The sequence below is a fragment of the Pan paniscus genome, chromosome 11, assembly GCF_029289425.2.
Source record: "Pan paniscus chromosome 11, NHGRI_mPanPan1-v2.0_pri, whole genome shotgun sequence".
In the NCBI taxonomy this organism is placed as follows: domain Eukaryota; kingdom Metazoa; phylum Chordata; class Mammalia; order Primates; family Hominidae; genus Pan; species Pan paniscus.
Genome location: NC_073260.2, coordinates 111,334,794 through 111,350,388, shown reverse-complemented (window position 1 = coordinate 111,350,388; position 15,595 = coordinate 111,334,794). Strand labels below are relative to the sequence as shown.

The window sequence follows — 15,595 nt, the reverse complement described above, 5'->3', positions numbered from 1 at the left end:
CAGTCTAATGAAACTCAAACAAGTATTTAAAAAGCAAGTATATTCCTTTTTAGCAACAGTGCACAATGTTTGCCCCACAAAAAACGTTGAGTAAGGAACCTAGCTCTAATAGTAGGGGTAATGTGAACAGGATGTACAATTTGTTGTATTTATATTGAGTAAATGTCATATGTATATTCATGCCCGGTATTTAGTTTTATCCTTTAGTTACTGATATAGCATTGTACCCTCTACAAGAAAAAAGTTTCTTAAGGGCAGAGTGCCTCCAAATACTTTTATTCCAATGGATACTATTTTAAACATCAAACAGAAATAAAATTGTAATTTATAATTTTTCTGGTAAATCAGTATACTTACATATATGTATTTATAGAAAACATGGGGTTTACCTTTCCATAAAACTGTGGTGTTCTTAATAACTGAACCAATTTATATGATTTTCACACTATTAATATCTAATGGAAAAAAGATACCTATTACCTCATTAAATACAGCCAAAACAGTGATTTGTGACTGAATATTGAGCACAGTTAAAGAATGCCTAGAGATATCTAAGCGTGAAATTGGAGCAAACAAATGCTCCACAAACTTTAGATATGGCACAAAGATTAATTCTACATACTGCTACAATGCAATGTTAACTAAGTTTTCCTCACAAATGTTTTTCATATTTATTATGGTTTTTCTTCCCATTTTCAATTGTGAGAACTAAGTTGGAGAAAACATGTTTATCTTTCCAAATATAATAATGAACAAAGAATATAATAGACTTCTTCAGAATATTTTGAAAGGCAAAGTAAGACATATCAGGTTTCTGAAAGAAAGCTTGATAAGTCATAGCCACTAACCAGAGCCAAGTCAGCCCTGAAGAGGGGTTTGTCAGCCAGCCCTGCTTCCTCACAGGAGTGTGGTGGGTAGAGAAAGGAATCCTCCTTAGCAGAAACATAACCTTCTTCTGGTGAAAGCTGCAGGGAAAAAATGGTATTCATGGAAAAGAGAGAGAACAGCAAAGAAGAAAGAAAATGGAAAAGAAGAGTAAAGGTAGGAAAAGTGAGGGGGGCGAGAAGAGAAAGAAATTGGAAAGTTTTCAAACGATATGACTTCAACATAGAATGGTAAGTATGCAATCTGATATTCATATTTGACATTCATTTGATAAGACACGATGAGGATTATTTACTCTAATATAAAAATCACCTGTTGGATGAGAATCCCTTTCTACTAATTTTTCATTCTTCTTATAAGAATTTTTTTAAATGAATTATTTTTTTAATATTCTAATACTCTTCCAGTTATTTTTATCTGCAAAATATTCTGGTCAAACAGTGACTTCCTAATATAGAAATGAAGCAACTTTTAGGTAATAAAAGAAGTTGCAGAAAAACAAAATATTAAAAAGAAATATCAACTTCTGTCATCCCTTACAAGAATATTATTTTAAAGAATCCAATTTACTTGAAAAGGAATGTTAGTGAACTCTACGGGAATTCAATTTAGCATGGCTTATAAAACAAAACGAAACAAAAACCAAATCTCTACATATCCACAGTCTGCTTAACTTGCAGGTTAGAGATATCGTATCACAAACTTGGTCACGCTGACAGAAAAGCTAACATATTTATTCCACTCTCAGATGAAATGGGCTAAAATATTTAGATAATCAGCCTGCCTACAACACCTGGCATCAGCAAAACATAAGAAGCATTATAGGGGAAAAGAAACTGTTTTTCTTCTTTGCCCATATATGTGAGTTTAATATTTATTAAGCCTCACTTTGGGAAGTAGAGGTATTTATCATATGCTGCAAGGCATACTGAATTTAAAATATCAAATACCGTCATAAAAGAAATTTATTTTGGAACTATACAGAAAAAAAAAAGACTGCTTCTGAATAACTGGTATGGTTTCATCTTAAGGACAGTAAAAATAAAAGGTATATTGAGTCATGTTTGCCATTTCTCTCTGTCCAACAGAAAGACCAGAACCAAATGCATAATCCAATCTTAATAAATAGGTAGAGTCCCTGATAGCCTATCTTTATTCTTACATTCCCATCCATAGTGCTCTTTTGTCATAATTTTTACAAGCCTGGTTCGATTTCAGATTGGATTAACATATTCTTCAATCATCCTGCCCTCCTCCTTCTCTTTCTTTTTTCATAAATATATTTTAATAGGCTACTGAAATTCTTTGTGGACTAAAAAGTGGTGCACAAAACTTTGGCACTTAAAATACATTAACAAAGCTTACTGTTTTAACAAATTCTTTCACAAAAATCAACAAACCCATATTGCTACTTATGAAATTATATTTATGTGTTTGCATTTTCTTAAGAAAACGTGTATCTGCCTTTTCACTTCAAACTATATTCACGTACTGGAAAAAACCCACAAATATTGAGAACATCTCTAATATTTAACTGCAATACAATGATAAGTGCCACGTTGCAATCACTACATTTAATATAACATACTGCTTTATGTAGCACGGATTCATAAAGTTGTTTCTATTATTACAGTAATTTATGATTTGGGAGCTATTCCCTGCCAGGAGAGCCACAAACTGATGAACCCATTTTGGAAAGTTTAATTTCCTGCTCTGCAGTAATCAGACAGCAAATGTGTTGAAGTCAACTGAATTTAGCAACTTGAAGCCACTCTGACAGAGATTCTACTTTATCCCACTGTGATTAAAGATTTTATTGTTAGTTAATGCTATTAATTTTTTTAATACCCCACTACATTGGTATAGATATTGTAAGCCATATTCATTTGAAAATATTTGATTTTGCATTAATCACGACCTTATTATCAAATATAAAATGTCAAGGCTGGGCGTGGTGGCTCACACCTGTATTCCTAGCACTTTGGGAGGCTGAGGTAGGGGGATATCACTTGAGGTAAGGAGTTCGAGACCAGCCTGGCCAACATGATGAAACTCCGTCTCCACTAAAAATACAAAAATTAGCCAGGCATGGTCGTGGCTGTAGTCGCAGCAACTCAGGAGGTCTCAGGAGGCAGGAGAATCGCTTGAACCTAGGAGGTGGAGACTGCAATGAACCGAGATTTCGCCACTGCACTCCAGCCTGAGCAACAGAGCAAGGCTCCATCAATCAATCAATCAATCAATCAATCAATCAATCAATGTCAAAAGTGAACCAAAGACCAATAAGTTAGAAGTTTATTTATAAACTTCCTGGCTATTTTCTTTCCTTTATTTTTTTTAAATATTACTCAAAACTAAATCTTTATACGAATGGAGCTAGTAATCACGTTGATGAAAAGTACTAAAAGTCACGATTCAATCATGAGAACACCTAAAGCGAAAAGTAGACCTATGAACCATTTTGCTTGTAAATATAAAGGGAAGCAATAAAGTCTGAATTCTTACGGGTAAAGGCTTAGCAACTCCTATTCTCACAGTCCCTGATGGTGCTCCCTTCAGTGCTTCTACAGCTTCCTCAAGACTGCTGTTTTCCAAGTTAACATCATTTACAAACATGAGTCGGTCACCAGGAAGAAGTCGTCCGTCCTTTTCAGCAATGCCGCCAGGCACCAAAGAACGAATTATAATCACAGTGCTTGCTGGATCAATTGGATCCTGACAGAAGGCAAAAGGAAAGAGTCAGCTCATTTTACAAAGAAAATTCTTCTACAGGTCGTCCACTCTAAATCGTAACCAACGAGTAATTGTCTCAAGTGCCTTTAAAAATTTTCATGCCAAAAAAAATCCATACAAAATTTCTAATTATTTAGACAAAAGCTATCTCCACTTCAGAGGGTTTAGGAAGAAGTCACCTTAAACAATGGCACCCTCACTTCCTAATGTTCCTGAGTAGACCTCTTAAATTGTACAGATAACTTTAAAATTATAATTTTAACTTTGATAAGTTATCAAATTTTATAACTATTATTGGAGGCCAGATGTTGGGTATATTAATTATTTAAAAAAGCATTGTTAAATAGGGTGTTACTGTATGGAACATCAACTCACTACTAGATATAAGTGCACTGAAGGTAGGACCCATCCTTTTGAAATGAAAGAACAGAGAGCAAGGCCATAAAGTATGTGGTAGTGAAGTGTTTTCAGACACACAGCAACCTTAATGTTTTAACAAGGCTCCAGAGTCAGGCCCTATGAACACAACTTCCTGGAGTCATCCAAGGTGGCTTTCTGATTTAGTGTAAGTAAGGAACAACAGCTGCACTCTATCAGACAGGCTTTACCATCTCCTCCCTTAGCAAAGAATGCAATGCAAGCAGGGACAAAGGCCAACTTGACCAATTTCAGCATATTCATAAATTTAGTCAAATGATTGGAACAGCAGAAATATTAATTGGAATATCAGATTATAAATTAGCATTCATGTTATAGACAAAAGAAATACCTACTTCTTTATGACTTACCACTAAAATATGAGTCATCAAATAAGCACATGGAAATACAAATAGCATAAGCACTTCCCAAATAACGAAAAAACACCCACTATGATATTCCTAAAATGTATCTTCCAATTCCAAGAGATGAAATAAAAATATCTCCATGAACTCAATGTTAAAAGAAATGCTTTATGATAATCAGTGAATCCTATAAATCACTATTTTGAAAGACTGACTAGAAAAAAGAAAACATCTTTGATGGTTATAAACTATCATCATCTGCTTTTTCTTTGGTAGCAACAATAGGCCTTTAAAAATTGTTAAAAGTAGTATATACTTACCTGATAATCTAAAATGCTAAAACCAAGTCCTTTGCTCCCTTTCTCCAGCTCTATGTGCTGAATGCCAGCCTCCCACATGGCCAAAGGTGCTTGAACCTCTTCTGTACTCTGACCCGCATCAGTCATCGCCAGCACTGGATCCTCTGTCTCTGATGACCCGATGAACTCACCTAGATCTACGTGAGGCTGGATAATATCAGACAGCTCTTATTTCAGAGGCATTGCATTAGCTGACACACATACCAACACTACAAGAAAAGGGATATTCCCAGCATCTGTCCAAACAAAACATCCTCAAACAAGAGTAGCAACAGCTTTTCATGAAACCTTTAGGAATTAAGGTAGTAATTACTGAAAGTTGTTAAAAAGGACGAAATACCTAAGTTTTAACAAACATTAAAAATATATGATTCAAAGGTCTATGAAAATATGCAATGGTTATATCTCGACAGCAGGATTGTGCGTGACTGTCACTTTTTTCATCAGTGTTTCAATCATCTCTAGTCAGAAAAAAATGTAAAGCTATTTTGACATTAAATAAAAGGAATTCTTATGATAAATAAAAACAAGAGAAAATGGATATATGCAAAAGTTCTATACTCTATACAAATAAGAGTTCTAAAATGCTGTGACTTGTGCATATGGTTATTTCATTAATAAATTAACATACACAGTGGCAAAACATAAGATTTGAAATCAGATTTGCCCCCAGCTTGAAGCAGCTTGAATATTTAAAATTTGAATTACATTGAGCAATATTCATCAACTGGGTCCCAGAGTTACCCATCTCATAGAATTTTCTGAGGACTAAATGAAGTAACATTTATAAAGCATCAGACAGAAATAGGGATTCAAAATACTAGGTTAATATAGGTTAATTCAACTTTGTTCATCTGTATGAACATAACTTAAAGAAAGATGTGTTTATGAGGATGAAATTCTAGTTTGTAAAATATCTTTGCTTCTAATCAATTATTGCACAGCCTAGGACCACAGATACAAATGACACCCATTTGCTTTATTGTAATAATCCCATTATACACATAAAAATATGTATGGATACATATAGGGTGCTAGACTTTGAGTGCTATAAAATTTGGAATTATGTTTCTTGTTCTACCCTATTCTAATCACCCATATGAATATTAAACTATGCATTTTATTCTTCAAAATTTTCCAAATTATTCCATTGTACTGATTCATTCAATATACTATAAATCAAATCCTAACATCATCTCTCAATATACCTTAAATGAGATTTGACTGGACCACATATTATGCAAAGTCCTAATCCTAACTTTAGGTATGTATTGTGTATCCTCAGAAAAGCTGATTAGCTCCATTTCTTGACATCATGATACGAATGAATGAAAAACAATAAACAAACAGGAAAATGTGAGTTCCTGAATGTCACAGAGAATTATCTGACATGTATCATTATGGGCCAAATTTATTGTATTTTAAAAGGATAGTATGTAAACAAGTAAGACCTATCCACACAGAAATGCTGTGTCCATCCATATTTTAGCCATTCACTAAGTGGTAACTGTGTGCCAGACAGAGTTGGGTAGGTTATTTAAAAATATTTTTTACCACATATGTACTATGTACACACTATATACTTCAGTTTTCTCTTCTGCAAATGGAGACGAATATGAGCATCTACTTCATAGAAATACTGCAAGTAAATTAAACAAGTATATAGTATGCATTAACATCTAACATGTTTACATAACCTTATTTAACCTTCAGGGCAACTTTTTGAGACAAGCATCATGACTTACATTTTACCAAGGAGAAAACTGAGGTTCAGAAAGATGAAGTGATTTGCCCAATTTCCCACAGCTAGTGTCAAGTCTGATTCAAACCCAGATTTGTCTGACTTTAAATTCTATCCTCCAAGCCATGGGCGATGTGAGTAAATCAAATATCAAATTGAAAAATGCTTAAAAATTTTTAAGCCATTTAGCCTTTCCATTATATATGTAGGTTAGCCTCATGTCTGCAAATCTGATACCTTTTCTGTTAGCTCAACATCACATAAGTCCAGGCTATCCAATTCTGATTGGGTGGTGGGTGGCACAGTTCGACGACAGCACACCATTGTCACTTCTATAGGCAGTTCTTTTAAGATATTCACCACATCTTGGTGATTTTCCCCAAGTAAAGTTATGCCATTTACCTGTGAAAAAAGATACATTGTCCAAGAAACAACACTTCATAATATGAACATTCTTTTGAACACAATTTTTTTATTAAATATAAATTTTACTATAGTCATTACCACAGTTTACTGTGCTCACAACTATAGTGAGACCTGTAGAAATACTATCTAAATTTATGTGCAAGTTTAGAGTATTGTTGGAATTGGAGCTTCTAAAGCACTCAAAGAAAAACCACTAGCTTTCATCTATGTTTGATCTGCCAGTGTAGTGGTCTGGAAAAAAGAGACAATAAAAATATTTCCAAAGAATGAAAGGGACAAGGAGAAGAATAGTATAAAACTTTGACATTTTGTATAATTATAAAGTAAAAAAAAAATTGGACAATGACATATATTGTATGCTAGTGTACTTTAAAAAGTGAGGGAAAATAATATATTCAAACTTTCTTGTTTATGCATTAAAAATACTGGCAGATTACAAAGAAGCAAATATATTAGTAGTTACCTAATGAAGGGTGATGAGAACTGGATGAATTGGGACAGGAAGGAGACCCTTTTCCATTCTTTATCTTTGTATTCTCTGTGATTTTAAACATCTGAATGCGTTACTTATTCTAAAAATTAAATAAATGTTAAAAAAAATTTCAAAGACTGTTTTTATAGTTTTCTGAACCTAAATAAAAAATGGCATGGAATTAGTTCTAAAGCTAAATGTACACACAGATACACAGATACAAAATTTCTGCTTTGGGTTGTTTTTATCTGTAGATTTCTCTCAAGTCCCCTTTGCAGGGGAAATTTAAAATGAGAATTTATTCACCACATTAAGCCTCCTGCAAGCTTTTGCATGTCTTATTTAAGGAGGAGAAGGAACAGCACAGCTCCTTACTTCCAACAGCTCGTCTCCACTGAAGAGCTTCCCGCTGTGTCCAACAGGACCCTGTGGTAGAACAGATCGGATAAAATGATGTCCCACTGTTGCTTCCAGGCTTATCCCCAATCCACTGTTCTCGCTAAACTTGCTCACATGGGCCACCTGAAAAGAAAAAAAAAAAAAAGATCACCACAATTTTTATATTCTTTTTATTTTTACTCATGCACACATTTTATGTTTTATGTTTACCCAAAAGTGGTCATCTTTCTCACAAAGCTTCAAAAACCATATTGTAAAACTGCAAAGCTGTGGGGCTTTTCCTTTGAAAGAGTACTGGTGTCTTTTGATTTCATGAACTTACAAACGGAAAGGAAGCAGTGAGCCGCAAGCTCCCATTACATAGGTCTCATCTGTTTCTCATAAATACGTACAATTTCTCTCTTGTTTCCCAAGTAGAAAAACGAGGTTCAGAAAAGGTACCACGACCAGAGTTGCACAGCTAGAAAAGGGTTTGAATCTAAACAAAGAACGCAGAACCACATTCCTGGGTTTATGCTGTAACCAGAGACAATGGTCTTTAAAAATGATCAAACCTTAAAACCAAAGAATGAACTTCCAATTTTCTACTGTTACATTAAATAATGAAGAATATTAGAAAGCTGTTCATTTTCACACAGAATCCAATAAATATAATATTAAAATCAGAATGTATGCCAAAGACGATCTACTTTATCCCTTTTCTTTTATAGTTAAGGCAACTGAGGGATAAAAGGACTAAAAAAAAGTTTGATTAAAAAGAGCTCTTTCAAATTTTAATGATAACGTGCAGAAGTCAGTTTCAGAAGCGATATCTCCTGACTTTGAAATCTAATACTGGATGAAATTCTTCTCACCCCTGAAAACCCAATTTAGGCATCACTTCCCCTGAGAATGTCCCATCCAATAATGTCCATTAGTCAGTCCTGTTACACTACTTCCCTTATGATTTCATTTATGCTGTATTGCTACATAGCAAACAATTTGAAGTCAGATCTATGTCTTATTACCTTTATCTTGCCAAGGCCCATAAATATCTTAGTCCTTTTTCATTTATTGTACACTTCTGCACTTGACAGATTACTAGGAATGCCACCAAGAAAGCATGAGCACAAAGGGCAGTTAAAAGTTCAGTCTTTGGATAAAGAAAATGTATATACACCATGGAATACTACACAGCCATAAAAAAGAAATAGTTCATGTCCTTTGCAGGGACATGGATGAAGCTAGAAGCCATCACTCTCAGCAAACTAACACAGGAACAGAAAACCAAACACCATATGTTCTCACTCATAAGTGGGAGTTGAACAATGAGAACACAAGGACACAGGGAGGGAAACATCACACACTAGGGCCTGTAGGGTGGTGGGGGCAAGGGGAGGGAGAGCATTAGGATAAATACCTAATGCATGCAGGCCTTAAAACCTAGATGATGGGTTGATAGGCGCAGCAAACCACCATGGCACATGTATACCTATGTAACAAACCTGCACATTCTGCACATGTATCCTAGAACTTAAAGTAAAATTTAAAAAAAAAAAGTTCAGTCTGAGCTCTGATGCCTACAACAAAATGGCTAGTCAAAGGGTCTCCTTCATTATTCAATTACCACCCGAAGGACTGCAGTCTCAGTTATGCACACCTGCCACATTAACGCTATCCCTCCATGAAAATAATTTCTGAAGTTTCATGTTAACCACTGTTAAGATGGACCTTAATGTACTTTTCCTTAAGTCAATTTAAAATGGTAGTAACAGCTATACTTACTCAATTCATATTTGACTGTTAATCATTTTGAATGTTTAAAAAAAATATATTATAGCAAGGTACAGTGGTGCATGCCTGTAATCCCAGCAATTTGGGAGGCTGAGGCAGGCAGACTGCTGGAGTCCAGAAGTCCAAGACCAGCCTGGGCAACATGGCAAAACCCAGTCTCTACAAAAAATACAAAAATCAGTTGGGCGTGGTGCTGCATGCCTGTAGTCCAAGCTACTCGGAAGGCTGAGGCAGGAGAAAAGTTTGAGCCCTGGTGGTCAAGGATGCAGTGAGCCATGACTGCACCACTGCACTCCAACCTGGGTGACAGAGCGAGACCTTGTCTCAAACAAACAAACAAACAAACAAAAAAGATGATTATGGTCATGAGGACTAAATGAAATACTAAGAACACTACTGCTTGGCACAAAGTATGCTATAAACACTAGTTATTAATATATGTCATCTGTTCTATCTTCTCCCTTCTAGTCCAGAGGTATATAAATATTATAAGAAATATGAAAAATTCTACCTAACATACTATTTTATTTTTTCTTTTGAAATCCGTGAAATTTGCTGGTATGGTATGTATCTTAAGATTGATAATTTATAACAATTTTATTAGACCTCCTTTTGGGATGGTAGATCACAATGGCTATGCTAGATATACAGGCTATTAATAAACATAAAACATTCACCACAGCATAAGTGGTATGAAAAAAAGTATGCAGAATTAACCTCTTCAGGAAGGTAAATACATAGGAGTGGAAAAGAAAGAGTAGAAAAGAGTCCTTTTACAATTCTGTTCATAAGTCATGATAAATTTTGTTTTATTTTTAAATAAATTCATTCTATTTTGATTCTTTCTATAAATCATAGGTTTAAAAATCAGAAAAATCCTTCCTTGTGTCTATATTATTCATACTATTACTGGAAATATTAAAATACTGATAAAATGCAAGTTTCAAAACTTCCATCCCATTTATTTCAGTTCCTTTGTTACTATATACCTTTCTCCAACCTAAATTTTTTTTATTACCTGGATCACCATATTTAGGTTGTCTAAAAAAGGCCTGTACATTTGATTCTTCTCTGGAACTCTAATGATCGCCTCTATTATTCCCTCGAACTGCCTGCTCAAATACAGTTACAAGTTAGAAAATTACAGAAGGTCAGCTAACCTACCACTATTTCATAGTTAATTCCCATAATCCTTTGCCATTTTGTCAGCAGGGCAGCTTCTTGTTTTTGTGCATCTTCTATTTCTTCTATCTCAGCTGACGGTAATGGATACCCTGAAACAGTCAAGGCAATTAAGTTAGCAGCAAACTACAGATATCTCCACATCTTAACATCCTGTACCAAGGATTCTCTGATCAGAACCTGCTGTATCACGTCAGACTCTTTGCCCAATATATGGGCTATTCTCATCTCCATAATTATTTAAATACTTCAATTAAGAACCCTATAATTTGTATGTTTGACACTACTCACTTTTAACAGATGTATTTTAAATCTTTACCTCCATTAAAGTGCCCACGTATTATCTAATTCTTATTTAAACGAGTAAGGACTCTGAGCAGTTCCAGAATTCACTTCATAGTCCTCTGGTAATGCTACAGTAAAAAGGGATGTCGTCTTCAATGTTCTCTGTTTTATTTTCATTTAGTTCATCAGGGGAAAAAAGGACTATGCTATTATTTCACAAAATCAAACAAATGAAATCAACAAATAATATATATAACTCCATATATGAGAAAATAGAAAGAAATAATAATAAACTAAGGCTATACATTAAAATAAAAGCCTATTAATTGGTATCTCAATAATTTACAAAAAGAGAAATTTTTAAAAGGACAGAAAAACACTAAACAAATTTTGTAAACAATACTGAATTTAAAACGCTTACCTAAAACAAGAAACTGGTTGAGAAATTTAAAGTCATAGTCAAAGATTTCCATATTTCATAACAGTTCTTACTCATAAGATTTGTCTTTTTAAAATCTCTATTAGGCACTATTCTCTAAATTAAATTTCAATATCCTTTTTAGCATTCAAATTTCAAATTTAAAAAGCGTTAAAAAATTCAGATTTCTTATTAGTTGCCTCCTCTTTTAGTGGGAATATCCAGGAGCTTTCATTCCAGGCATATTTTGTAGGTCTGTTATGCTTTAAGCTAATAAGATGATTCTGTTTTCTCCTTAAAAGACTGTAAACAATAAACTATATATATATATTTTTTTAGTTTGAAGACTAGCCTCCCCAAATAAGTGTTACTTCCTCAAAATTAAATTCAGTCCAGAGGTTAACAGATATAAAAGTACAGCTAGATAGAAGAAATATGTTCCAGTGTTTTTGTTTGTTTATTTGTTTGTTTTTAAATTAGATGGGGGGTCTTGCTCTGTTGCTCAGGCTGGTCTCAAACTTCTGGTCTCAGTAACACTCCCGAGTAGCTGGGATTACACCAATAAGCCACCATGCTGAGCAATTCTAACACTATCGGGTGACTACGATTAACTATATTCTCTTTTTAAAATATTTTATTGATACATAATTGTACATATTTATAGGGTATATGTGATATTTTGATACATGTATATAATGTGTAATGATCAAATACAGATAATTAGGATATCCATTCCCTTAAACATTTATTATATTTTTTGTGTGTGTTGGGAACATTCCAAATCTTCTTCCTATTTTGACATACACAATAAGTTATTATTGTCACCCTACTGTGCTGTTGAACGCTAGAACTTATTCCTTCTAGTTAATTGTATTTTTGTACCCAGTAACCAATACCTCTTCATCCTACCCCTCCTCAAACTCTTCCAAGCCTCTGGTCATTCTACTCTCTATTTCCAGAAATCGACTTTTTAAGCTCCCACTTATAAGTGAGATCATGCGGTATGTGTCTTTCTGTGCTTGGTTTATTTCACTTAACACAATGTCCTCCAGTTTCATCCATGTTGTTACAAAAGACAAAACTTCATTCTTTTTGTGGCTGAATGATATTCCATTGTGTATATATACCACACTTTCTTCATCCATTCTCCTGTTGATCGGCACTTAGGTAGCTTCCATATCTTAGCCATAGTGAACAGAACAGCAATGAACATAGGGGTACGGATATCTCTTTGCTATACTGATTTCCTTTCTTTTGGATACATACCCAAGAGTAGGACTGCTGGATCATATGGTAGTTTAACTGTTCGTTTTTTGAGGAACCTCCATAATGCTCTCCCTACTGGCTGTACTAATTTACATTACCATCAACAGCATTATGAGGGTTCCCCTTTCTCCACATCCTTGTCAGCATTCATTATTGCTTGTCTTTTGGATAAAAGCCATTTTAATAAGGGTGAGATGATATCTCACTGTAGTTCTGACTTGCATTTCTCTGATGATCAGTGAACGAACATTTTTTCATATACCTATTGGCCATTTGTATGTCTTCCTTTGCGGAATGTCTATTCAGATCTTTTCTGCATTTTTAATCAGATTATTTGATTTTTTTTCTATTGAGTTTTTTGAGCTCTTTATATATTCTGGTTATTAATCAGATGGGTAGCTTGAAAATATTTTCTCCCATTCTTTGGGTTGTCTGTTTATATTGTTGATTGTTACCTTTGCTGTGCAGGAAAGCTTTTTAGCTTGATGTGATCCCATTTGTCCATTTTGGCTTTGGTTGCCTGTGCTTTTGTGGTATTACATAAAAAATCTTTGCCCAGACAAATCCAATGTCCTGAAGCATTTTCCTAACGTTTCCTTCAGTTCTTATATTTAGGTCTTTAATCTGTGTGTGTGTGTGTGTGTGTGTGTGTGTGTGTGTGTGTGTGTGTGTGTGTGTGTGTGTGTGTTTTAGGACAGGCCTTTGTAACATATTTTGAAGTCTGTTGGTGTGATGCCTCTAGCTTTGTTCTTTTTGCTCTAGACTGCTTTGGCTATTTGGAGTCATTTGTGGGTACATGTGAATTTTAGGGTTGTTTTCCCTAGTTGGGTGAAGAATGTCACTGGTATATTCATAGGTATGGCATTGAATATATAGATATCTTTTGGTAGTATGGATATTTTAACAATATTAATTCTTCTAGTCCATGATCATTCTCTACTTCTGTGAAGAATGCCATTGGTATATTCATAGGTATGGCAATGAATATATAGATATCTTTTGGTAGTATTGATATTTTAACAATATTAATTCTTCTAGTCCATGATCATAAAATATCTTTCCATATTTTTGTGTCCTTTTCAATTTCTCTCATCAGTGTTCTGTAGGTTTCACTGCAGAAATCTTTTACTTCTTTGTTTACATTTATTCCTAGGTATTTTATTTTTCTTGTAGCTGTTGTAAATGGGATCACTTTCTTGATTTCTTTTTCGGATTATTTGCTGTGGTGTATGCTACTTATTTTTTATGTTGAGTATGTATCCTGCAACTTTACTAAATTCATGTATCAGTTCTAACCATTTTTGGTGAATTCTTTACGTTTCTAAACATAGGATCATTTTATCTGCAAATAAGGACAATTTGACTTATCTCTTTCCAATCTGGATGCCCGTTATTTCTTTCTCTTGCTTAACTGCTCTGGCAAGGACGTGCAGTACTTATGTTGAAAAAAAGGTGGTAAAAGTAAGCATCGTTGTCTTGTTCCAGATCTTAGAGAAAAGTCTTTGGACTTTTCTCTGTTCAGTATATTAGCTGTGGATTTTTCATATATGGCCTTGATTATTCTGAGGCATGTTCTTTCTATTGCTAGTTTGTTGAAAGATTTTATCATGAAAGGATGTTGAATTTTATTGAATGCTTCTTCAGCATCTATTTGATGTATCCCATTTACTGATTGGCATATGTTGAAACATCCTTGCATCCTTGGGATGAATCATACTTGATTATGATTAATGATCTTATTAATGTGTTGTTGAATCTGGTTTGCTAGTATTTTGTTGAGGATTTTTGCAACTACGTTCATGAAGGATTTGTAGTTTTCTTTTCATTATGTGTCCTTCTCTGGTTTTAGAATCAGGGCAAGGCTGGCCCCAAATAATGAGTTTGTGAGTATTCCCTCCTCTTCAATTTTTTGGAATAGTTTAGTAGAACTGGATTAGTTATTTAAATGTTTGGTAGAATTCTGCAGTGAAGTTTAAGTCCTGGGATTTTCTTTAATTAGAGACTTTTTATTACCAACTCAATCTTGTTACTGGTCCGTTCAAGTTTTCTATTTCTTCATGGTTTAATCTTATAATCTCGGTAGACTGTAAGTGTCCAGGAATTTACCCAATTCTTCTGGGTTTTCTAATTTACTAGTGGGCAGTTGTTCATAATAGTCTCTAACAATCCTATGTATTTCAATAGTATCAATTATAATGTCTCCTATTTGTCTCTGATTTTATCTATTTCAGGTCGTCTTTTTGGCTTACTTACTATGGCGAAAGACTTGAGGATTTCGTTTACCTTTACAAAACCAACTTTCTGTTTTCTTACTCTTTTGTATTTTCGTCTCAATTTCATTTATTTCTGCTACAATTATTCTTTCTTTCTGCTCCTTCGGGTTTGGTTTGTTCTTGCTTTTCTAAGGTTCATAATTAGTTTGTTTATTTGAAGTCTGTCTTCTTTTTTGATGTAGGTATTTGTTGTTATAATCTTCCCTCTCAGAACTGCTTTTGCTGTAGGCCATAGGTTTGGTATGCTGTGTTCCCATTTTCATTTGTTTCAAGAAATTTTTAAATTTCCTTTTTAATTTATTGACTCATTCACTGTTCAGAAGCATAGTATTAAATTTCAATGAATTTGTAGAGTTTTCAATGTTTCTTCTGTTATTGATATCTAGTTTTATTCCATTATGGTCAGAAAAGATACTTGATATGATTTTGATATTTTAAGATTTATAAAGACTTGTTTTGTGACCTAATATATGGTCTAGCCTGGAGTATGTTCCATATGTTGTTGAGAAAAATGTGTATTCTGCAGCTGTTGGACGGAACGTTCTGTAAATGTCTGTTGGGTCAATTTGGTCTACAATGAAGTCTCACTGATGTTTTACTG

General features: G+C 34.1%; 1 protein-coding gene across 34 annotated transcripts in view; it reads right to left on the bottom strand.

Moving 5' to 3' along the window:
* MPDZ (multiple PDZ domain crumbs cell polarity complex component) overlaps positions 1–15,595 on the bottom strand; it is a 176,497-nt gene that overhangs the window by 79,778 nt on the left and 81,124 nt on the right. For 23 of the 34 annotated variants that reach the window (XM_034967135.3, XM_034967137.3, XM_057298754.2 and 20 more), the window contains 6 exons: positions 10,735–10,844; positions 7,774–7,920; positions 6,738–6,902; positions 4,721–4,906; positions 3,391–3,600; positions 849–965 (listed from right to left, as the gene is read on the bottom strand). In XM_034967135.3, the coding sequence (XP_034823026.1) occupies positions 849–965; positions 3,391–3,600; positions 4,721–4,906; positions 6,738–6,902; positions 7,774–7,920; positions 10,735–10,844 (935 nt within the window). The remainder of the gene's footprint in view (positions 1–848; positions 966–3,390; positions 3,601–4,720; positions 4,907–6,737; positions 6,903–7,773; positions 7,921–10,734; positions 10,845–15,595) is intronic. The other 11 variants (XM_063594019.1, XM_063594023.1, XM_063594025.1 and 8 more) reach the window with 1 other exon arrangement.